This window comes from Alternaria conjuncta (assembly GCF_024043145.1).
Source record: "Alternaria conjuncta strain BMP 0040 chromosome Unknown scaffold_16, whole genome shotgun sequence".
NCBI classification, from domain to species: domain Eukaryota; kingdom Fungi; phylum Ascomycota; class Dothideomycetes; order Pleosporales; family Pleosporaceae; genus Alternaria; species Alternaria conjuncta.
Window position 1 is genome coordinate 341,611 of NW_026250105.1, and position 21,818 is coordinate 363,428.

A 21,818-nucleotide genomic window follows, 5' to 3' on the forward strand; every position below is an offset into this window, starting at 1 on the left:
ACACTCAACTCTTTGTTGCACCACAGACCTTGAAGTAGTCGTCGAAGCTTATTGAGACATGGGGATTGGTATGCCAACTTGCTCACCCAGATGCCTAACCAGGCAACGAGGATAGCTTTGACAAAGGCCACCTGATGCCGCTCTTGCGTTCGATGTACTTGCGCGAGAACGTGGGGGAGGCTAGATCCACAGTCCCCCCAGGTTCGCTCTCTCACCCATGCGACTCTCACCCGAGCCTTTCTACGGCTGCTAGTCTCTTGTATAAGAGCCGGCAATCGATACTCTTACATTCTCTACTCCTCTTCTTACTAACAATCTGAACATAATCCCCCCAAGCAACACCTAACGGTGATCAGCCATCCTCCCTTCTCACCTCCAAACCAAATCTGATCGATGGATCCATTCTTAACAGCAACTACCGGCAATCCGGACCCCGCGACCACCATATCGACCCTTCCAACAAAGTTGTTCCGCCCCACTGCATCTACTTCTGAGGAGTACATACCCGACTTCTCCGAGCTCCCGGACCTACACACAGTCATCTTAGCGGAAGACAAGTATGACTACTTATTTCATGATTATAAAAACCCCTTAACATGGGCACGGGCCAATAATAGAGCCACTTCAACACAAAGTGAAGGGACCTTTATAAGGGCTCGTACTGCCCGGTCGCAAGTTCAAATGCTCGAAGAGGGAGGAGACCAGATCATCCAACGTATCGCACCGGAACCCGAGCAGCGTTTTGCCATTTACACATGGAACTACGACCAGCATGGCAATTTGAAGCAGGCTCCGCACATCACAAAACAAGAGCTGGAGGCGTGGAGGAAACTCGATCCGGAATGGAAGCGTCGCTCCGTTGAACCTAAAGATAAGCCGCTGCCAGTCAAGAAGAAGCTCAAGACGAGCCATGATGGACACTTAATGCCGGGATTCGACGATTACACGATAGATGAGCGGAGGGAGGCGCTCAAAGCGACGGAGTCCGGTGTTTTCCCCATGAAAGACGCCCTATGGAGGATTGACCGGCGGGCGCGCGAGCGACTGGTGATAGAGTTGCAACAATCTGAAGCCAAGGTGGAGGTCTTGCAGCAACGTCTCGCTGCCGAAGAGATCAAGAAAGAGAAGGGAAAAAAGGAGACGGTGGCCTTGCAGATGAACGATGGGATTGCCCAGAAAACAGGAGGGACGAACGTGTTGGAGTTGAGACAGAAGAAGAGAAAAGTATCGACTTGAAGAGCATGAAGTAACCACGTGGCGATATGGCAGACCTGGAGAGTTGGAACAATGGTATGGAGGCTGGGTGTCACAACGGCCAGGCTCGTGGAGCAGAATAATGAGTACGTGGCTGAGCATATGGAGATCACCGCAACTGGAAGATAGGAACGTCCAGGTTGCATGGTTATGATGCGGGTTTCAAGTCAAAAAGTGATTTCAGAGTGCGATCTCATACTAGGATTAGTATAGGAACTACAAAAGTTTAATGAGCCTATTTCAAATTTGTCTTAGCAGGAAGTTCGGTGCCCAAATGTGGGACGTTGTTGGCGTAGGTGCATCCTCTTCTTCGTTGACGTAAGGGCGCGCGCGAACCTTTTGTGACCTCCACGACCTATCTTCCTATCAACCTACGAACGTCACAGTCGTCTCCTCGCCCACCTTACAGCCCACCGCCGTCTTGCCCTATCGCCTTAGATACCTCCTCGCCTGGCTGTCGAGTCGTCGACGACATGCTGGGGCCCAATGTCGTCCTCAAAGCTGTTTCGTACCGCTACTAATGAGCACGTTCCGCTCGTCCTCAACGGGCAGAATCTTCTTGGTTGTCTCAGTCGTAGAATCTGGTAAGCCATTTGTGGCTTCCCATTCCTTTGCGACCTTGTTGTCTTTTATCACCGAGGTCTGAAAGCCTAACCTGGCCTCGCTTTCCACAGTTTCGACCTTGACGTATGCCCTCCCTGTGGCGGTCAGCAGTGCTTTGATCTTTTGGCTAGCCTCATCCTACCTAATACAGGCTGCTACTTTCGTGGCTTCGGCAGCGGCGAGCACTGGTAGGTGATACGTAGAATCTACCGGCTTGCTGTATGTGGGTGCCGAACCGATGACCACTCCGTAGCTTCGTAGACGGCATCCGCTGGGGATACCGCACTCTCTAACGAATAGACTATTAGCCTATTACTCCTGATATACTAGGCGCGCGGCGAGGTTCTTACTAGCGAAACTACCTAGGTAGCATTCCAGTGCTACATGTCTACCTAGGTGATGACGATGTCTTGCGTCCGGAGCGGGTAGACCTCGGGAGTCATACGGATGCAGGGTCGTCATCGGATGCGGCCAGCGAAAGTAGTGTTGAAGGTCAGAGGATTTGACGAGTCGTAGCTGTCCGCAGTCGCTAGTGGACAAGGTATGTCGGCTGTTGAGGAGTTGGGGATACCTAAGTATGGTTCTGTGTCGAGCTTCTAGGGGATAGCTTGACGTGTTCGGGGTTGTGCCACCACTGCTTCCAGTCTTCGGTATAAATTGGCGTGCTCGGGATTGTGCTACGATTGCTTCCGGTCCTCGGTATGTGTTGTCGTGACTGAAACATAGGTAACCTATGCAGGCATCGAACCATACGTACATGACCTTGTCTTCGTAGCCCATGCAGGTATAACTAGGTAGAAACATGTGTACAAGATTGTGTCTTCATAATCCTAATAAAAGTTAGCCAACTGTTGTTGTATTCGTGAGCATGCTGTACCTCAAGAGGCACCGCAGTTTCCTCACATATCACGAGTGATACCGACTGACTTTAGCCCCTCTTTGCATGTCGATATTGGCTGTCGCTTCTGCGATAGCATGGTAGTGTTGCTGTGCGAAGGGCGAAAAGCTGGGCCGTGGGGTAGCCTCATCGTGTGTTAGTACCAGCGAAGCTCGCTGCAAAAAGAGATCGTCAACTACAGGAAGGCCGTCACTGCAGAAATGACGAACTTGCGTAGTTCCGGAAGAAGTCACGTTCGATATGTTGCTTCCGTTGACCACTGTGTTGATTTGGACAGCGGGAAAGAAGCATGGAGCCCGTTAGTTCTTACCGATCATGGAGTAGCAATAGACGCGAAGGATGATAACATTTTAAAGAATTTACTAGATAGCAACGAAATAGACGACGTATTATAAGACCTGCGGCACAAGTGATGAATCTAACTCTAGAAGCTTCCAGACGACGCATCGGCCGAACCAGGCCGCACATCACCCCCACAGTTCACATTACCGCTTCTGGTGCCGAAGAGAAAAAGAATCAGGCTCAATCTTCCTACTCCAAACAGGGATAACGACAAAGATAATCGACATCGAAGTCCTCTCCGGTAGAGCAGTCGTCGGTATGACCGGTTCAGAAGGTGCGAAGAGCAATCAGTGCCAGAACCCAATGGTGTACAGCGCTTTAGAAGACCGCAAACGATGGAGTTGGGCGTTCGTGTATTCGCGTGAGCACGTGCGAGCAACCGATCCCTGGTTTCCCTAGGACCGCTCTCTCACCCATGTGGCTCTCACACTCGAGCCCTCCTGCGTCCCCTTGTCTCTTAATAAAAGCTGACCAAGCAGGCTCCCATATCCTTCCTCACTCACTTCCAATGTGCCGCCATTGACTTGGCTGCGAGCCCAGCAATTTTCCCAACTGAGCACCACGGCCTGTAAGCGACGCACTGACATTACGAGATGCTGTTTATGGATGCAAGATCGGCGAAAGAAACCAGATCCAATCAATAGCCGAGGTCCGCAGCCGAATTTAAGACTACGCGATCGATCAGAGTTTCAACCTTTATTCAACTCAGTTTAACAAGCAAACCGGTAGCGCCTTGCACCTGCTATGGCTGTGTCGCCAAATCCGCAGCGAATCATACCTTCTATTCCTCAATAACACCTTGTTCGGATCTGAGACATTCTACAGAATTGATGAAGTTGCCAGAAGTCTGAATCAAGAGTATATCCAGGCTATCCGAGCAGTCAAGCTATTAAGGTACAAACTGGTGGTAGATCCTCATCTGGAAATGTTCACGTCGCTGGAAAGGGTCTATGTCTCTTTCATGCACAGAACTAACGCGAAAATTGCTCGGCTTGTACAGCGCTTCGCTGGCAAGCCCCTGCAGGAGATACTTTTCGATCATAGGAACGAAATCTTGGCATAGTCATCTCGTACCGCGTCTAGGAATTTTGGGGTCCGGCCAGGAAGAGTAGTTCCTTGAGACACATTCCTCCAAGGCTAGTGAATATGTTATCTTATATCGATAAATAACATTTCAGTGAATAGAGATTTTGCCTGTGCACGGAGCACTTCCTCTTAGTCAATAAGTCAAACCCTCCAGTACCCTCCCCCGCTACTTATATCCCCATTCCCACCGCTACCTAGGTAGAAACCGGTATAGTTTCCTTGAAGATCTCGTTATCTCTAATTCTCACCTTATAGTGTACAGTTGCGGTACGCAAGCGTTGACTTCACCATTCGAGATCGCTCGCTCCATAAGTGTACAAAAGGCCTCAACAGGTAGAGAATACCTTCCCGCTAAACTCAAGGCTTTATAAACAAGCCCAGCAATCAGTCTCAAGGCTCGCCGTCGCCGAGAGTATCACCAACAATATGTCGGACTACGATCGCATGTAAGTTTTCTCCGTTTGCCATTTCTCGATCAAAGCTAACTCCAGACTAGCACCCAACTCAACCATGACAACTCGCCCCTTCTTCAACTCCCGGGGGAGCTTCGAAACCGGATCTACAAGTTCGTTCTGCACTATCACCTCCCCGTATACGTCGATATACCCGCTCTGGAGGATGAGCACGGAAACTCTGTCTCTAGAGAAAACACACGGAGAATGCTAGCGCTTCTATATACATGTCGTCAAGTCCACAGCGAGGCCTCAATGATGTATTTCGCGCTCAACACATTCCAATTCGAGCTTGACACCTCGCTCATCGAATGTACTAGTAGTCTCACTGCGGAGCAACTTAGCGCGGTCAAGTCTATCGATATGACGGGAGAGCTTGTGGAAGAGATTGAGATGCGCGCCGAGCATCATACGAGCGACAGCCCGCAATTGCACCTCGATACGCTGACCTCGCTGCAAAAGGTATCCATCTACCCTTATGCGTTCCGCTCAACGCCAATAAATCTCGATGTCATTGGAGTTTATCTAAGGGAGGCGACTGGTAGGATGGGTCTGGAGGTCATAGAGGTCAAGAGGAAGCAGATGCTGACATAGGCAAGTCGCAATTGCGTAAGAGATTTGATGAGGAGCCATGTGGCTGGGAGGCCCTGATCAAATAGTCGTGCAGTGCTACTCTTCATGTATTCAACTCTTTCAGGTTTGGTATCTGTCACATGATGATAAAAGAGATACGAACCTCGGTTGATCGATGATCTCCAAGGTGCAATGCCAAGTTCATTGGAATGAACGAACGTGTATCGATGATCATGTAACCATGTAGGTCCTCATACTATCATGTAACCCAAAGCCCCGAATATGGCCGCTAAGCTCGCCAATCCTACACCGACAAGCTGCTGAGCCGCACTCTTGTCATCAGTGGGGCAAGAAGACCCAGGCTCTCGCGTCTGCTTGCAGTGAAGAGAAGTCATAGACGAGGAAATATCGGCAGCTGCGGCTGAGTCGAACTTGACCTGGCAAGGAGTTGGAGCTGGAGTGGTAGATGCCATAGATGCACAAGTCTTTCCATCAAAATCCTCCCAGGTGATGAAATCAGGGACCGCCAGAGTATCGTCTACGTTGATAACAATCGCTTCGCTGTTTGTGCAATTTTGATTCGTCGTAGCGGGCACAGGATCCACGACTTTTCCGGAATTGTTGATAGTAAACATTGTGATGCGACTCGTCCCATTGCCGGTGATACCACCGCCGAGGAAGGCAAGAGAGTCCTCGGTACAGGTATTCCATCTCACTTGCCATGCGATCCTCCACCTACCCTCTTTGTTGAAGCTGGTGAAGACTTTCAGCTCTCGATAAGGGTCGCTGCTGGAGTAGTTGGCCCATCTCAGGTCATAAAAGGTGGGGTAGCTGTGGACCTGGCTATCCAGGTCGAGGAATTCGATGGTCATCTGCGGATTCAGGAATGGCGCTAGCTCGGTATTCTGGATAGCGATTATGACTGGAAAGATTCCTGTAGGAGCATAAGTCTCATTACGAGGGAAGATAAGATCCAGCTCCATCGCGCCGCGGGCAGCGTTGGCAGCTCCCATGCAGGCGGCGAGGAGTACCTAGGTAAGGCAATCTGCATGCTGATGCCAAGCATGGATGGCAGGAGGGTAATGGCGAGATGGAGTTGAGAGTGCTGCAGTATCGGAGAGATGGAGAAGGAACGTCATGACGGGAAAATATCAAAGGAGGATCAGGGTACAAACGGAAGAATGCATATAGTGAGTTGGGTGGCACAGTGATTATGCACGTGCATGTACCTTACGCTAACGAGCCGTGCGAAGACGTTGGCGGTTAAGCTATCTTGGCAGCTCCTTGGCACCGGATCCTTCATTTGCGTTCGAGTTCGAAGCCCTCCTTTGTTTAGCACCTCCGCATCCGGAGCGTTTCTCAAGCGGTCTGAACATTATTGCGACGATGCCGAATGAGACGAGGCACCCAATGTTTCTATAACTCGTGTCGCATTTGCTGTGTATTCTTGGAACTTTACAAGTATACAGCTCCTACCTAGACAGTCTTCTCCTGTCCTTCAAGAAGCTGGTGCACAGTCTAATGGTGACCGCCACATACGCCAGTCGTATCATTGGTGAAAGAATGTAGAACACCGAGCATTATTTACCCTACGGGCAGATGAGTGAGGTGGTCGCTGGCATCTTTTACCCTTCGGTCTGTGATTTGGGTGTATCCGCATGAAGAAGCCGCTGACGTGTGGCGAACTCGGTCGTGAAGAAAGGAAGTCGCTCTCTAGAGGAAGTCGTGCTCATGAGGAAGCCACGTTCAACGGACCCAAACAACCCAGCTTTAGAGAAGTGACCCAAGACGAAAACACCACCCCCATGCGCAGCAACAGTATAGACGCCGAACCCGCGCCAAATATCAGACGGACTGTACAATAAGCTTGCTGCGCAGTGCAACTCAAGGGACTTCAACAACGAGATTGTCCGCCCAGTCCACCTGATCTTCTTTATTCTTCACTCTACTTCCCTTGTCCCTTTGCTTCCTAGTCTTACTATCGCGTGTACCTTCTCTTACAACCTCCTCTAGTATCTGTCTCCCTGCGTCATCCTCGCTAATCAGCTTCGCAGCGAGACTGAAAAGCACAAGTAGCGTCCACGCAGCATCGTTCCCGCAATCGTGCAACTTTGTAGGTATCATATCGGCCAGGCGACATAGCGTTCGGAGCGATACATTCCATCCAGGATCGTCAGGCTTGTACATCTCGCGAGCAAGCTTCTGCGTGTCGATGATCGCGGTCACGGTGGCTATGTCATTGATGCTGATACCCGCCTTGTTCAACGAGAGAAGATCCGAAGGGATGTCGTGGCCAACAAGGATAATCGGCAACCGCTGTTCGTTTGAGTCATTGACTTTCGATAAGTCATAGAGAGGTAGCTTGCGCGCATTACAGCACGGCTCCCTGTCTCCATTGACGCAGTGAGAAAAGATGTGGTTGAGGACGGCAGCGCGCTCGCTCCATCGCACTTGGTGCACTTGGCCATGGAACAAGGCCCGCAATTGCTTTCTATTCACGCCTACTCGGCCGTACCGGAAGTCGAAAGTCTCTGTGTGGAGGGGCGGGTGAGTATGGTGCATCAGTGTTGAGAAGTGTGAAGTTGTGAGACTCCTCGTGTCGAGTGTGGATGCTCCAATAGCGCTGAAGCGCTTGGGGTTTCCGTGTGCGATATCGAAGGAAATCAATACGGGGTGTGCGTGAGAATTCGGGTTGTCGTGGTTGCGTGCCAAAAGCTGCTGGAACAGGCAACGCACTTCTTCAAGTGAGATTGGGGGAGGAAACATGACTTTGAGGGTACTGATCCTTGCTGTTACGATCACTTCGTCTGGGCTGGGATTGACTGTCGTGCAAAAAATAGAGATGGACATCAGTTACAAGATATACTCTCCTTTGACTCACCACTTGGCCGCAGCCATACTTTGGCTCCCTTACCCTGGTTCTGTGGTAACCATGGGCGGACGACAAACCAGTCACAGCTTGCGCAATTTGCCTTTGGAAAGTACAGATATACAAAGATAGACAACCTCGATAATTCCGTGTCTTACTACGACACCACACTTTTCGATTGAGAGTATCTCTGATATCATATCCATCAAAAGGGTCATAAGCCCATACCGAACAAAAACGCCATCTATCCATATGTGCTCATAAAAGCTACTTTTATCCACTTGGTACAACCCCACGGCACTCGAGCAAGATTTACTGAGCGGCCGGCGCAGCGTTGTTGGAGACCTTTCCGTTCGTGATTTTAGGACCAACAACCGCCTCCTCAAGCGCACGCTTGACATCGGCAACAAGATCCGCCTCATCCTCAACACCACAGCTGATGCGGACGAGATCGTCAAAGACACCCGCTGCCTCGCGCTGCTCCTTGGGAATACCACCGTGTGTCATGGCGCTGGGTACCTCGACGAGCGATTCAACTCCACCCAGCGACTCAGCCAGTGTGAAGATCTTAGTCGCTTGGCAGAAACGCTCTGCAGCTGCGTGACCGCCCTGGATACGGAAGGAAAGCATACCGCCACCCATTCCGTCACGGTGCTGCTTCAGCGCAATGTGGTGTTGTGGGTGGGAGGGAAGACCGGGGTAGTTGACGGAAACGACGTGTGATGAGGCCTCGAGAGCCTTTGCGACGCCCGTAGCGTTCTTGGTTGCTTCCCTCGCGCGGAGATGCAGGGTCTTGAGACCGCGGTGTGCGAGCCAGCAGTCGAAGGCCGAGGGAACGGCACCAATGGCGTTCTGGAGGAAAGACAGGCGCTCGTATAGCTCATCGGAGTTGAAGGCCGCGGCGCCCATGACGACGTCAGAGTGGCCGTTGATGTACTTTGTGACGGAGTGCACCACGATGTCCGCGCCGTGGTCCAGCGGGTTCTGAACGTACGGGCTCATGAAGGTGTTGTCGACAACCACCATGATGCCATGCTGATGCGCAATCGTGGAGATCTTGCGGATGTCCACCAGTGTCAGCGTAGGGTTCGACGGCGACTCGATCCAGATGAGCTTCGTGTTGGGGCGGATGAGCTCGGCGATGTCGATCTCAATGCTCGGGCTGAAGGTGACTTTGACATCGTGCGTTAGGGCGACCTTGGTGAAGTAGCGGTGCGTTCCGCCGTAGACGTCTGAAACGGACACGACGTGTGAGCCTGCGGCGAGCGATTGCAGGATGTTGGCTGTGGTGGCGGAACCGGACGAGAACGCGAGCGCATAGCGGGCGTGTTCGAGGGCTGCGACTGCCTTTTCAAAGTTGTCTCTGCAGGCGCATTAGTTTTGAATATATGGGTTTCGTCGCGTATGCGTACCGGTTTGGGTTCGAGGAGCGCGAGTACTCATACTCGCCTATGGGCTTTCCAACGGCGGTTTGCGCGAATGTTGTCGACAGAGAAATCTGATTGGGTTAGCCATGGGTCTGTGAGACTTTGCGCGTGCAATGCTTACGGCTTCGATGACGGCTCCGGTGACGGGGTCATGAGGACTTCCGGCATGCACGGCGAGGGTGCCGAATCCGTGGACTGGTGACGGCGCGCGTGGCGGGGTGTCGATGGGGTGGTCGGGGAGCGTCATCTTGATCTTCTGAATACTCTTTGAACGGCGGGCGGAGTCGACTTGGTTGTACGAAGGAACTTGAACTTTGAAATGCAGCGAGAGGACAAACTTCTATCCAAATTTCAGGCCCTCCGAGGTGTTGACGCCTATAGGTAAACTATTGTTCTAGCGACAAATCCTAGCGCGCTTTCTATCGGTGGTGCATGTACGGTTGACCGTGATGGCGCGAATGCAGAATAATTCTTTCTTGCAGAATTTCCTGACAAAGTGGAGATGGAAAGCAAGGGAGAACCATCTCCATGGCTCCTGCCATCTTATACCCAACAGGCCGCGTTGGACGTCTGACATTTCTCAGCAGCAGATTAATCAGGCGGCGATTGCTCAAACCGTGTCATACACAGCTCGGCCCAAAGCGCGCGTTGGTTTCGTGAGCAAGCGGAGATGGTGTCATAGTATTCTCCGACCCGCCTTGTGACGGCCTTGGCAGCTTTTCGATTACACATCGCGCTGCGAGTGCTACCAAGTCCAGCAGGTTGTTCGGGCGAGATGCTTTATAGAGTTTTTGGATACGTAAGCACAATTTAACATTGGCGCTCAATGGCAAGTGATTTGCATCGTAATCTGATTGAAGTGGAGAGAGGTCTATGAAGGGCGCAAACGTCTATGGGTATCTTGGGGGTATAATGGTGATGCTTAGTATGCATCCTCCTCTGGCCGGCTCTTAAGCTTCACATATCCACTTATGCCTTTCTTTCGCGCTGTCTGCTCGCTATGGGAGACATGTCCCGTCTGTGATGGTGAAGACTTTCCGTTCCTCGTAGTCGACGTGAGGTAGCTACGCCCATCGTCGAGGCCGGTGTTACCTCGCCGTTTCTCACCAACAAGAATAGGGTCTTCCGCGATCAAGTTCTCCATGTCTTCCCATTCTTTCTGGTTCAACACGTCCCATTCTTGCGCCTGCTGCTCAGCCAACAGATATCCCCTCAGCTCGTCGATAATCTTAGTTGGCGACAAGCCCCATCCGCTGATGTACTGTGCGTTCTCGGCCATGCCTAGGAAGGAATGCGAAGTAGCGTGTGAAAGCTGCCCAAAGCCTACAGGTGACTTGCGCAGGATCGATCTGGAAGACCTGGAAGTGGTGACATCTTTGTCCAATGGATTCTCGAGGCGTTGGGGATTGTATGTTTCTTGCGTGATCAGTAGTCGGAACAGATTGCGACCGATCGAATAAGTATCCTCCCACTGTTTGAAGCTGTCTTTCATGCCCTGGGTTCGACATAGCCAAGCCACATTGTACGCAAGCAGAGACACGCCTTCAATAAAGGACGAGTATGCAGGAGGATCTTCGGCGCAGAGGTGACTCAAAGGGCGGTCGACGAATAACGCGCGCGGCTTCGGAAGATGGATACGCGTCTCAAGCGTTCGGGACGCTTCCGGACTGGCGCTGGACGAATGTGAGGGTGTCGAGCCAGGGAAAGGTACTTTCTTGCCCTGGTAAGAGGATGCCGGACTGAAGATTGTAGGTTGGGGATAATCGGCATGAGGGAGTGTGATTTCGGCTGGAAGGCGAATGCCCAGGTAGGCAGCGACTCGAACGACGAGCTGGGCCACGGCAGCCAGTGAGGCAGATAGGCCATCAGGCGTCACATCTGTTTCAAAGTTAGCATATCACCTCGACAGGTGCGGTTTAAGACATACCATTCAGATCTCGAAGATCGTATATCCGCAAACGCGTGCCGGGCCCAATATTGTAGACTTCTTTGATACCGCCGTCCCTTGTCTTTCGCCGCTGCATCTTGAGTCCCGCGAGCCTCGCAGCAGTCGTGCACAGCTGCATGCGCAGATCTATGGTATCGTGGTGCATCTTGTCCGCGTTGTAGTCCGATCGCTTGACCCTCTGCTGCACCTTGTCCAACTCGTTCGCCCGCCGCGATTCGATGCCGTATGTGGCGGACGAGAGGTCTGACTTGCGTTGCGCGTTCGCCGCTCGCTTCGCTTCAAGCTGCTTCCTGGTATCTTCCATCTGCCGTCGGAGCTGGTCGGCATGCTCTGATATCATGCCTAGTCGATCCTGTATCTCTGCCGTTTCTGCTTTCGTCCGCTCCCAGTTTAAATTGTTCGTACACTCTTGCCTGTCGACCAAGAGCCCGCCTTTCGAGTCGGTGAGAGAAACATGTTGTATGGCCTTGTCTTCCGAGCCGTTTATGATAGCTGTGACGTGTTTCGCGACGGCATCGCGGTCTATCAGCGTCTTTGCGAGTTGGATGCGGGGTTGTTCGAGGTATGAGCGCGCGCAGGTCATGCAGTGGAGAGGTTGGCTCAGGCTGCCGTCTGTCCCGCAAATGTCGCACTCCATGATGAGTAGAGGTTATGTTATGTGATGTCGCCTGCAGAAATGCCGTGGAGTGGTAGGTCTGGAAGGTGCAGCGAGACCATGGTGGTAGTGATTCGTCGAGGCGGTTGGCGAGTGCCTATGTAGCCATGGGATCCGTCAGTGGGATTTTCGGTGAATGTCTAGGCTCCGTGAGTGTTAGCGCTCTCCTCTGTCGTGAAGCATAAGCAAGGCATCCAGAGGCTGGTGGTTGAAGAGGTTGTGTGATGGAGGCGGTACTCAGGCAGAGGCGCGATTTCGCGAGTCAGACGCTCCTTCCAACGTCATGCCGCGACTGACCAATTCGGATCGCGCTAACGCACGTGGTATACGTGAGTGAACCTCAATCTACTTTTCGAGTACTGCGTTTAATCTGATAAAACTGACATTTCGCGTCGAATATCTTTCTGATGACGATGAGACGCGCTCGCGATCACTCGACTTACCTACAGCACTGACCAAAGGCATTGCAAATGAGCAGGACTCCCGACCACGAACCCGAATCATCCCTCCCCTCTCACATCTCTTCGACATACCCCTCCTCTCCTCCACTACTGACTCAGTTAACAAATACCACCGCAATGGATACTGCCCCGACTGCCAAATCGGAGCCGCCACCCAGTCAAGAGGCTCAGACTGTACGACCGCCAATGAGACGCATGCATTCAGATGAGACAGAGCGGCCATCTTCAGCACAGCGCACGAAAGACGAGGTCAACGACGAAGCAGACGCTGCCGCTGAACAACAGTCGGAAGATGAAGAGAGTGATCCCGCAGAAAAAATTGTCGATTTTGATTGGGAAGACCTAGAGGCGCGGTACCACGATGCGATGAAGACATGCCACAACCAAGAGGACATGCTAATGCAAGAGTGGGACAATCTCATGAATGTATAGCTGCCTCTTCGCTACTTCTGCCCGAGTTACTGATGAAGTTGTTAGTACTTCCGCATCTGGGCCTCGTCAGGAAATGAGCACGAGACCGAGCGGACCTACGCAAGGTAAACATGCCTTTTGAGAGTCGCGTGACCTACTAACAACGTGCCCCAGACTTCGCACACGCTCGACATATGTTCAGCACGAGGAAGCGGAATTGGAGCAAAAGCGAAATCATTGTATGCTGGCCTTTACTTCATTTCATGCTTTTTTGACTAATATGCCGCAGACATCAATGTAGTCAAAGCCTTCGAGAGTGCGCTCAACCTCCTCAAAGCCAGTGGCCTTGGTCGTTGATGCTCATCAACCTAGGCGCTATCTACCTTGCTCATCATCCGCCGCAATCGGAAGTCTCGCAGCGTCTCGCTGGCCCTGATAGCTCATCGCCAACCCCGCGGCAATTGGTGCGGTTGCCCAGCTTTTCAATGTGCACTTCATCTAGGATGCACCTAATGCGCTGTTCCGTCATGTAGGATGCCATCAGTACCGAAGTGGTCATGTTGAGAAGGATCAGTCGCAATGAGCGTAACCCGGTCGATATACATCAGTTGAAAGACATTCATTGCCAGGTGTCTGCTCTATCTAAAACCCTAAATCAACCGCTCAAGATTCTATATCAAATGCACCGCCTTTTGCCGAAGGTCTATACATGGTGCCCGTGCCTTCCATATATGCGCTAAACAATGAGACGCCCATGCCCTTTCATGCGAGTTATTCCAGAAATGGTCCAAATATGGTCCAAGTTTGTGATGGTGATGTTGTGGTGCGTGTTTCGTCTATAGAAGAGGGTTGGAGCGGTACTCGGGGACGACGCCGTTTGTTTGCGACTTCTCAGCCTGGTTCTCCGTCTCGAGCTCGTTGCCGACGCTGTCGTCTTGCTCGGCGAGCCACTTCTCCGCCTCGAGAGCGGCAATGCAGCCAGATCCTGCACTGGTGATGGCCTGGCGGTACCGCTTGTCCTGAACGTCACCGGCCGCGAAGACACCCTCGACGCTTGTAAGACCCTCTCCGGGCTTGGTGATCAGGTAACCGTCCTCGTCCATGTCGAGCTGACCCTTAAACAGCTCGGTGGCGGGGTCGTGGCCGACGGCGTAGAAGAGACCCTTTGCGTCGAGGGTCTGCTCCTCCTTTGTGACGTTGTTCTTGACCACTAGCTGTGTCATCAGACCGTTCTTCTTGTCTTCGCCCTTGATCTCGCTTGCGCTGGTGTTGTACAAGATCTCGATCTTGGGGTGCGTTGTTAACCGGCGGGCGTTCGTTCGGCTCGCGCGGAGCTGGTCCCTTCGTACGAGTACGGTAACCTTTGACGCCTTCTTCGTGAGGTATAGAGCCTCCTCTACTGCCGAGTCACCACCTCCGATGACGACCAATGGCTGGTCGCGGAACATGGGAAGGGAACCGTCGCATACAGCGCATGCAGAGACACCGTTGCCCCAGTACTTGTCTTCGCCCTTGAGATCCAATCTCCTGGCCTTTGCGCCGGTCGCAATGATCAAAGCATCGGCAGTGTGTATTTCCTCCTCGATCTCCTCCTCGTCGCCCATGGGGTGTAACCAGTACTTGAAGGGGCGCGCTTTCAGGTCGACCTTTGCGACGGTCTGGGAGATGATTTCGGTGCCGCAGGCTTCGGATTGTTCGCGCATTTGCTCCTGTATGTTGTTAGTACATGTTGGCGCATGGATATCGCGTGGAGTCACTGACCATGAGCTTGCCGCCTCCGATCTTGACGAAACCGGGGAAGTTCTCGACTTCGTCTGTTGTGGTCAACTGACCACCTGCGGCGATACCGAGAGCCATGAATCCCTCGTACATGACGGCTGCACATGGTTAGCAATGTCACAGGGGTGGTTGCGATGCGGTGTCTTACGGTTCAGATCCGCTCGCGCGGCGTAGATAGCTGCGGTGTGGCCTGCTGGCCCCGAGCTGTGTATGTTAGCATTATTCTCGAAATCGACTCTGTCGCGCCATTGATCGCAGAACATACCCAATGACTGCATGTTGTTAGCACTATCCATGCCAGGGATTTCCAGGATGCCACTTACTGACTAGTTTTGAATGCATGTTTCGCGACTGTACTTTTGCAAAGGTTGAAGCAGTCGAAAGCCCCGCTACAGGTGAGACGCGCTGATTATGCGATGCCGCGGCAGCGATGGGGACGGAGAATAAGGATAGGTTGCGGGGGGAGGAGGCCCTTCGGAAGATTGATGCGAACACTTTGGCGGCGTGTGCGAAAGTTTCGCGTGTCGCGTGCAAGTTGTGGTTGCGGGCGTGTGGGTCGTGTGTGGATGGTGGGATGCGATGTGGAGGTTTAGCAACGGAGTGCGAGCGGTGCAGATGGTGCCTTATGTGGGAGGGACCAGGTGACGGAGAAGGAGCTGGAAAAACGCTTTTGACGTTGCCGCAGCGGGTTTGCGATTAGTGGGCGTCGTCTTCTAGCTTCGGAGGTTCCGCGATATTTGGGGGATGACGGCGAGCCGAGGCGTGGTGGGGTTTTCGAGATGCAGATCGTGCTCAACTATGCGTCGCAGTCAATATATATGCAATGCGGTATGAAAATGAGGATAGCACGTTGGAGAATGAGGAGGAAGAGGGCAAACACACCTTATTTGCAAATACAACACATGTCAGACGTTGGGAGATTTCTGCTTGGAAAGAAAAAAGTCGGCTGCTTGCTGTCGATCTACGCCATCGCCGGCCGGGCTGTCATTCTTAGAAATCGACCTGTACTAGACCCACGTTCCACGCAGCCCACCCATCTTGCCCATCTCGTGTTTAATGTCCGGTGCTGACATGCTTGACTCGAAGCGACTTCTGTATCACGAGCCTCGGCAAAGTTCATCAGGAGCCCCGTCCGAAATGTCGCGACTTCGTCCGGTGCTGAGGCGTAGTCTGGGGGCGACTGTTAGGATGATTACAGTTCATGCACGTTCCGGAGTCGCACGCGTCGCGCTTCACTTTCTGTCTTTGTATATCGGCCCCGCGCTTGGGAGTGAGCACTACGAGTCCATTGCGGGCGTCTAACGCTGCTATCTAATCCTCCGCGCCTGGACGCTTCCTGAGGTTCTCCACATTGTAGAGCATATCCCGGACTGCTTTGTCATCTGCAAGTCGGTCGTCACCACCTTGGTCGAAACTCTTCAATGTCTCTGCGAGCTCTGCATCAGCGTGCCATGTGCCGTCTTGCTGTCTTGCGAAGTATTGCAGTCTTGGTGCCTGTTCGACATGTTAGCTATCGTCCATGAGAAGCTTCTGAGGAAGCTTACCGTGTCTTCCCGAACTTCGGTGGTTGAGCCTGGCTTCTGGATGTTGTCTATGGACACAGCCAACTTCAAAGGACCAGTAGACGTGCGGATGATGGCAAGGTCAAGCGCGTTGCCGTCCAGTGGAATGGCATAGCCTGGTATGGATGCACCTAATCTGAAGCTGAACAGCGCTGGTACTCCCTCGCATGCCACAACAACTGTCTCGGCCTATCAAGAGTCAGATGATGGAGAAACACAGTCAACGTCTTCATAATACTTACACCGTCCTTGTTTAGTAGGTTCCATATCCCCGACACCGCAACTTTGTACATTGCCACATTTACTCCTGCAGGGATCATGCCACGCTCTTGGAGATGCGTGAAGGCAAGATCACGGATGGCCAACTTTTCCTTCAAGAGGTAGTTCTGCCAATCCCATACAAACAAGTGATCGTCGCCACCGCCAGACACAAGTAGGCCAGACTGTGTGAGGCAAAGCCTGCTCACAAATGCTTCGTGGCCGAAGCAGAATCCCTCTATGATGTGCGCTTGCGGTGGGCCTCGTGATATTCTGATGTGCTCGTCCCGGTCTGCAGTCATGACATAGCCCCGTTTGTCTACCTGAGCATAGACGACATCTGTGAGCATAGAAACGTGGCCTAAGAGCAGCTCGTGCTTGAATCGCATAGTCTCCTTGGGCTTCGCCGGGCCTTTCGCTTTCCGTTTCAGCTGCTCCTCAAGAGTCTTTCGATTCCTGCCAGAGTGAACAGTGAGCGTAGTAGCGGAAGGGATCCATTCTTTCTCATCGGCCTCTTCAGTTGCTGGTGCCTCGGGCAACTCTTCTACCTTGTCGTCATCGGGCGAAGGAAGAAGTGGTAATGCATAGACATCGCCAAACTTGTCTGCACACAATATGGTTGTGTCGTCAGACGTGAGGGTAATTGAGCAAGGTCGTCTTGACATGCACCTTGATCATGTCAATTTTCGAACCTTCCAATAATGTGCGCCTCTTACCTTTCACTCAACTGGTGCAGCTGGCTCTGAGCATCGATCTGGAAGACGCGAACACATTTATCTTCGCCAGTGATGCCAACCAAGTATTGTCCATCATTCGAGAGGATGAGACTGGCGAAATTCGATTTTTGCTCTTTCGGTTGTTCCAATTTGATGCGTTTTCCTGGTCGCTCTTCGGAGTCGCCCTCCTGCTGATCCTGCTCATATTAGCGATGCGCAACGACTTCGACCACCAATCCAACGCCACAACATTAACAAATCACACCAAGTACGCCATCACTCACTTCGGTTTGGGCGTCTTGCTGTGGCCATGTCGTCACTGACCCGCGGCTGGATTGAACTACAATCTTGGAGCCGCTCGCAGCAAACACAGTCCAGTCATCTGAAGATTCAGAGCTTCGCGCTACAATGCACTGATACGGAACTGTCATGATGTCTGCGTTGGACACGGCCTCGTGGAGTTGATGGTACTTTTCTGTGAGGCCCCAAATGCGCTAGCGCGTTAGGCGAGCAGGGGCCACCCACAGCAGACAACCTCGATTTTCGCCGGCCGAACTTTCCCTCTCTTCCTCAAACCATCAACACCACCAAACTAAGACCTTAAACATCCCTTTGGGTCGCAGAACACAATGGGGGGCAAGAAAGAAACCAAGGCCGCTTACTTCGAGAAGCTCGAGCAGCTCCTCAAGGAGTACAAGAGCATCTTCATCGTCACCGTCGACAATGTCTCGTCCCAGCAGATGCACGAGATCCGCCAGTCGCTCCGCGGCGAGGGTGTCGTTCTCATGGGAAAGAACACCATGGTCCGCCGTGCTCTGAAGGGTCTCATCAACGACTCTCCCGAGTACGAGCGTCTCCTTCCCCACGTCAAGGGTACGTCTTCCAACTCACGCGACGTTCGCGCACAGCATTGACACCAGTACAGGCAACGTCGGTTTCGTCTTCACCAACGCCGACCTCAAGGAGACCCGTGACAAGATCCTCGCCAACCGTGTCGCTGCTCCCGCTCGTGCCGGTGCCGTCGCCCCCGGCGATGTCTACATTCCCGCCGGAAACACGTAAGAACGCGTCTTGCGCGCACACATCGTACAAGTAATTGACATATCACAGTGGTATGGAACCCGGAAAGACCTCTTTCTTCCAGGCTCTCGGTGTCCCCACCAAGATTGCCCGTGGTACCATCGAAATTACCTCCGACTTGAAGCTCATCGAGGCCGGTAACAAGGTCGGTGCCTCCGAGGCTACCCTGCTCAACTTGTTGAACATCTCGCCCTTCACCTACGGTATGGGTATCTACCAGATCTACGACAACGGCCAGACCTTCGAGGCTTCCGTCCTGGACATTGAGGAGTCCCAGCTGCTCAAGGCTTTCTCCTCTGCCATCAGCACCATTGCCGCCATCTCTCTGGCCTCTGGCTTCCCCACCCTGCCCTCCGTCATGCACTCCGTTGTCAACTCCTACAAGAAGGTCATCTCTGTCGCCATTGAGACCGACTACGAGTGGGAGGAGATCGCCGAGCTCAAGGACCGCATCGCCAACCCCGACAAGTACGCCTCCGCTGGCCCTGCCGTCGGTGCTACCTCCGGTGGTGGTGACGCCCCTGCCGCCAAGGAGGAGGCCAAGGAAGAGGAGAAGGAGGAGTCTGAGGATGACGACATGGGCTTCGGTCTCTTCGACTAAGCTACTCACGTTTGCGATGACATTTCTTGAGAGATATCGGCATGACTACGGTCTGTCGAAGCACGTCTTCATGATATAGACAGTCAACGACAATACGATCAGATGAACTCATTCAGACACCATGCCGTGATGCTCACAAAGCATCTGCGTCAGTACAATCTCAGGTAAGCCTATCCCCTTCTCATCTCGCGCTGCTATGATTATTTTCTTTTTAACCCTGAGATTCCTCGGTGAGGATCAAAATACAACAACAACACTCTAATTTTTTAATGAGCAACCTGTCTTTCAAGTCACTCGTTCGTTACCATGGCAAGGCTCGAGACTGACTTTACAACAGATATACCACTAGCTTGTGCACCTCAACATGCTGTGAAGAGGTGATGCGCACTATCTGACCGCAGCTCAGACAGCCTTTGCAGGTTGACCCGCCCTTTCTAGGTCTATCCGCACCCAAAAGCACCTCCAGAGCGGCTTGCCTCCTAAGCTTCGACAGACGCTCTCACTTTGCGCATTGCCCAAGTATACGTCCGCGTGTGACCATGCGTTACCGTCATCGTCTACTGCTAACCCTGGGGCATACTGTCGAAACAGCTTTGCTGCAACGGCCTTTGCTATGCCCTTTCCTCGATATGCTTCTTCTGTATGTAGCGTAACAAGTGAACCGTCTAAACCGAGGAATGTCCACGCTACTGCTGTGTCTGTCTCTGCGTCAAAAACACCCACACTCTTTAGTGACATGAGTGTCTTCGTTGTCCTTGGAATAGACGTCCTGGCTTTGACGACATCAATATCCTGCTCGCGCATCTCACCCCACCGTAATCCCTTGGGCAGCTCTCGCGTCTCTGGAAGATCAGAAAGCTTGAACAAGAACTTGTTCAGCTCTGCATCAGGGCCTGGAAGCTCGGTGCGTAAGACTCCTACTTCGCGGAGGATCTCGACTACATCGCGGTGGCATGCACCCAAAGTGACTACTTGGGGCATGAGAAGATGTCGCATATATGTTCCTGGTGAAGATTCGTATGCGCCAGACGCTGGTGGGGTCGGATAGTCTTTCTTGTGTTGTTTTGCGAGCTCTAGAGCATGTAGATTATCGGAACGCATTGGTGGAGTAGGAAGTGTAGCCATATATTCTAGTAATGCCAATATCGCCTTCTTGCTCTCTTGACGAAACTCCGGTGTTGCATTCGAGTGATGTGGCTGTTCTGCGCTACTAAAGATCCACGGTTCGGTCTCTGGACGCATAGAGCGGTCGAGGTAGGCTGCTGCCCAGCATTCTGGTATTTCAGTGGCTGATGGAGGGAATGTGGCGAGTATGTGAGCGTGTTCGGTTCGGTTTGGGTGTTGGATTCTGTAGACCAGGTTGACACTGTAGGGTAGGGCGGTTTTCAGGGCCCGCCGTAGGATGGGGGATGAGGCGGGGTGCTCGTGGACTTGCATTTTTGGCTTTTCCAGCAGGAAGGGATGAGATGGTACTGTCGCAAGCGAGGATCACAGCTGAGATGGTAAGAGAGTCAAATATCTTTTGGGTGGGCTTTATTATGACGAAGTCGTCATGTTATGTACCTTCCCTGTTGGGAATAATTGATGACTAAGATCTGTTTCTTCAGGGCGAAGCCTCCCAAGCTTCACCAAGCTTCTTCCGTTCGCATCCTACCACGCTCAAAGCCTCAAGGGAAAAGAGGTACAAAAATTCAAAATGATCGTACTCGCGAATGTTCCAATACTTCCTAATGTAGATCCTCAATTTGACTTCGGAGCCGACTAGCGCCTCCACATCCCCATCAAAGCTATCGCAATCATACCGTATACCAAAGCACAATCTCAAAGACCAAGCCCAACCTAGGACCAGACCGCAGTCTGAGTCAAAGGCGCACTCTATTCTTGCCTCCACATCCCGCTTCGTCTTCTTCGCCAATCTGAGTATCTTGTCAAGCCCACCTGCAATGTACCGGTAATGCCCACAAATCAGCTCTAGACTATCGAGGCTTGGGAAGAACTCCAGTCCTTTGGTCAGACCTTGCTTCAATCCTTGGTTTAAACCCCAATCCTCTTCAACATGAAGACGCACTTTCCGCACGACAGCGAGCCGGGATGCCAGCGAGCGGAGCCAGGTCTGTCGCCCGAGTCGTTCTTCGTACCTAAATGTGTTGAGGCTGAAGGGGAGATAGCGGGTTTCTTCGTAAATCTGGCGGCCTACGAAAAGTAAGGAGAATGTATGTGTTTGTTTACCTGGATGACGCGTGCGGTCGTTTTCGATACCCGGGCCGTATACGTCGTTGTCGGGATGAACGGGGCGGATGTGCGTGACGCAGGGTCGGGGGATCTGGTGGTATTTTGAAGGTGTACGGTCTTTGAGGTGGATTGATCGGTGGCCGAATAGGATGTCGTATATGCGATTTCTGAGTTCGGCGGGGAGACGGAGGAAGGGGGAGGTTTGTTGGTTTTGGGCTGTTCTGGGGTGTGTCAGTGGATAATGTCAGTGTAATTTGAGTCTGTTTCTCTATCCGAGTCGAGGATCGTTCTCGAGGCTTCACCTGCATCTCCAGCGTCTCGTCGCGGGGTGTGGTGTCCAGTAACCCATCGTCTAGTAGGCGTAACGAGTTGTCGGTATGTTTTTCAGGGTTGCGGTATGTGTTTCCAATGTCGGATTCATCAAAAAGCTTTCTAATGTACTTTAGGGCTTTCATGGTCGAGATTGAAGATTACCGGGGAATACGATCTGGTTGAGTAGTTCAGTCGAGACTGGTGTAGTCGTTCAAGGGCATGGGATCTACTGCAAGAGACAGTAGCTGAAGATCCATACTGTGGAGGCAGTGGCAGTGATTTTCTGGATCACGCAATCA

At 52.3% G+C, this 21,818-nt stretch overlaps 12 protein-coding genes across 12 annotated transcripts; 4 read left to right on the forward strand and 8 right to left on the reverse strand.

Moving 5' to 3' along the window:
- Positions 1–393: 393 nt before the first annotated feature.
- On the forward strand, positions 394–1,236 carry J4E85_009276 (uncharacterized protein; the record flags this gene model as incomplete). Its single annotated transcript, XM_051473500.1, has 2 exons — positions 394–557; positions 654–1,236. The coding sequence occupies 2 exons, from the start codon at positions 394–396 to the stop codon at positions 1,234–1,236; spliced, it is 747 nt and encodes a 248-aa protein (XP_051322705.1).
- A 513-nt stretch (positions 1,237–1,749) lies between these two features.
- J4E85_009277 (uncharacterized protein) lies at positions 1,750–2,637 on the reverse strand (the record flags this gene model as incomplete). The annotated part of the gene is made up of 2 exons (XM_051473501.1): positions 1,750–1,995; positions 2,539–2,637. The coding sequence occupies 2 exons, from the start codon at positions 2,635–2,637 to the stop codon at positions 1,750–1,752; spliced, it is 345 nt and encodes a 114-aa protein (XP_051322706.1).
- Positions 2,638–4,609: 1,972 nt separating this feature from the next.
- On the forward strand, positions 4,610–5,229 carry J4E85_009278 (uncharacterized protein; the record flags this gene model as incomplete). The annotated part of the gene is made up of 2 exons (XM_051473502.1): positions 4,610–4,629; positions 4,680–5,229. 2 exons carry the CDS (start codon positions 4,610–4,612, stop codon positions 5,227–5,229), a joined length of 570 nt encoding a protein of 189 aa, XP_051322707.1.
- Positions 5,230–5,459: 230 nt separating this feature from the next.
- J4E85_009279 (uncharacterized protein) lies at positions 5,460–6,221 on the reverse strand (the record flags this gene model as incomplete). Its single annotated transcript, XM_051473503.1, has 1 exon — positions 5,460–6,221. One exon carries the CDS (start codon positions 6,219–6,221, stop codon positions 5,460–5,462), a length of 762 nt encoding a protein of 253 aa, XP_051322708.1.
- Positions 6,222–7,092: 871 nt separating this feature from the next.
- Positions 7,093–7,974, reverse strand: J4E85_009280 (uncharacterized protein; the record flags this gene model as incomplete). The annotated part of the gene is made up of 1 exon (XM_051473504.1): positions 7,093–7,974. The coding sequence occupies one exon, from the start codon at positions 7,972–7,974 to the stop codon at positions 7,093–7,095; it is 882 nt and encodes a 293-aa protein (XP_051322709.1).
- Positions 7,975–8,389: 415 nt separating this feature from the next.
- CYS3 (cystathionine gamma-lyase cys3) lies at positions 8,390–9,751 on the reverse strand (the record flags this gene model as incomplete). Its single annotated transcript, XM_051473505.1, has 3 exons — positions 8,390–9,440; positions 9,490–9,575; positions 9,626–9,751. 3 exons carry the CDS (start codon positions 9,749–9,751, stop codon positions 8,390–8,392), a joined length of 1,263 nt encoding a protein of 420 aa, XP_051322710.1.
- A 675-nt stretch (positions 9,752–10,426) lies between these two features.
- Positions 10,427–12,089, reverse strand: J4E85_009282 (uncharacterized protein; the record flags this gene model as incomplete). The annotated part of the gene is made up of 2 exons (XM_051473506.1): positions 10,427–11,382; positions 11,432–12,089. 2 exons carry the CDS (start codon positions 12,087–12,089, stop codon positions 10,427–10,429), a joined length of 1,614 nt encoding a protein of 537 aa, XP_051322711.1.
- Positions 12,090–12,685: 596 nt separating this feature from the next.
- Positions 12,686–13,336, forward strand: J4E85_009283 (uncharacterized protein; the record flags this gene model as incomplete). Its single annotated transcript, XM_051473507.1, has 4 exons — positions 12,686–12,994; positions 13,046–13,104; positions 13,154–13,218; positions 13,269–13,336. 4 exons carry the CDS (start codon positions 12,686–12,688, stop codon positions 13,334–13,336), a joined length of 501 nt encoding a protein of 166 aa, XP_051322712.1.
- A 479-nt stretch (positions 13,337–13,815) lies between these two features.
- Positions 13,816–15,100, reverse strand: CYS9 (Thioredoxin reductase; the record flags this gene model as incomplete). Its single annotated transcript, XM_051473508.1, has 5 exons — positions 13,816–14,688; positions 14,741–14,856; positions 14,907–14,962; positions 15,024–15,030; positions 15,082–15,100. The coding sequence occupies 5 exons, from the start codon at positions 15,098–15,100 to the stop codon at positions 13,816–13,818; spliced, it is 1,071 nt and encodes a 356-aa protein (XP_051322713.1).
- Positions 15,101–16,069: 969 nt separating this feature from the next.
- TRM82 (tRNA (guanine-N(7)-)-methyltransferase non-catalytic subunit trm82) lies at positions 16,070–17,725 on the reverse strand (the record flags this gene model as incomplete). The annotated part of the gene is made up of 5 exons (XM_051473509.1): positions 16,070–16,252; positions 16,303–16,509; positions 16,563–17,247; positions 17,295–17,491; positions 17,579–17,725. 5 exons carry the CDS (start codon positions 17,723–17,725, stop codon positions 16,070–16,072), a joined length of 1,419 nt encoding a protein of 472 aa, XP_051322714.1.
- Positions 17,726–17,923: 198 nt separating this feature from the next.
- Positions 17,924–18,975, forward strand: J4E85_009286 (uncharacterized protein; the record flags this gene model as incomplete). The annotated part of the gene is made up of 3 exons (XM_051473510.1): positions 17,924–18,167; positions 18,220–18,352; positions 18,405–18,975. 3 exons carry the CDS (start codon positions 17,924–17,926, stop codon positions 18,973–18,975), a joined length of 948 nt encoding a protein of 315 aa, XP_051322715.1.
- A 402-nt stretch (positions 18,976–19,377) lies between these two features.
- Positions 19,378–20,412, reverse strand: J4E85_009287 (uncharacterized protein; the record flags this gene model as incomplete). The annotated part of the gene is made up of 1 exon (XM_051473511.1): positions 19,378–20,412. The coding sequence occupies one exon, from the start codon at positions 20,410–20,412 to the stop codon at positions 19,378–19,380; it is 1,035 nt and encodes a 344-aa protein (XP_051322716.1).
- Positions 20,413–21,818: the final 1,406 nt, after the last annotated feature.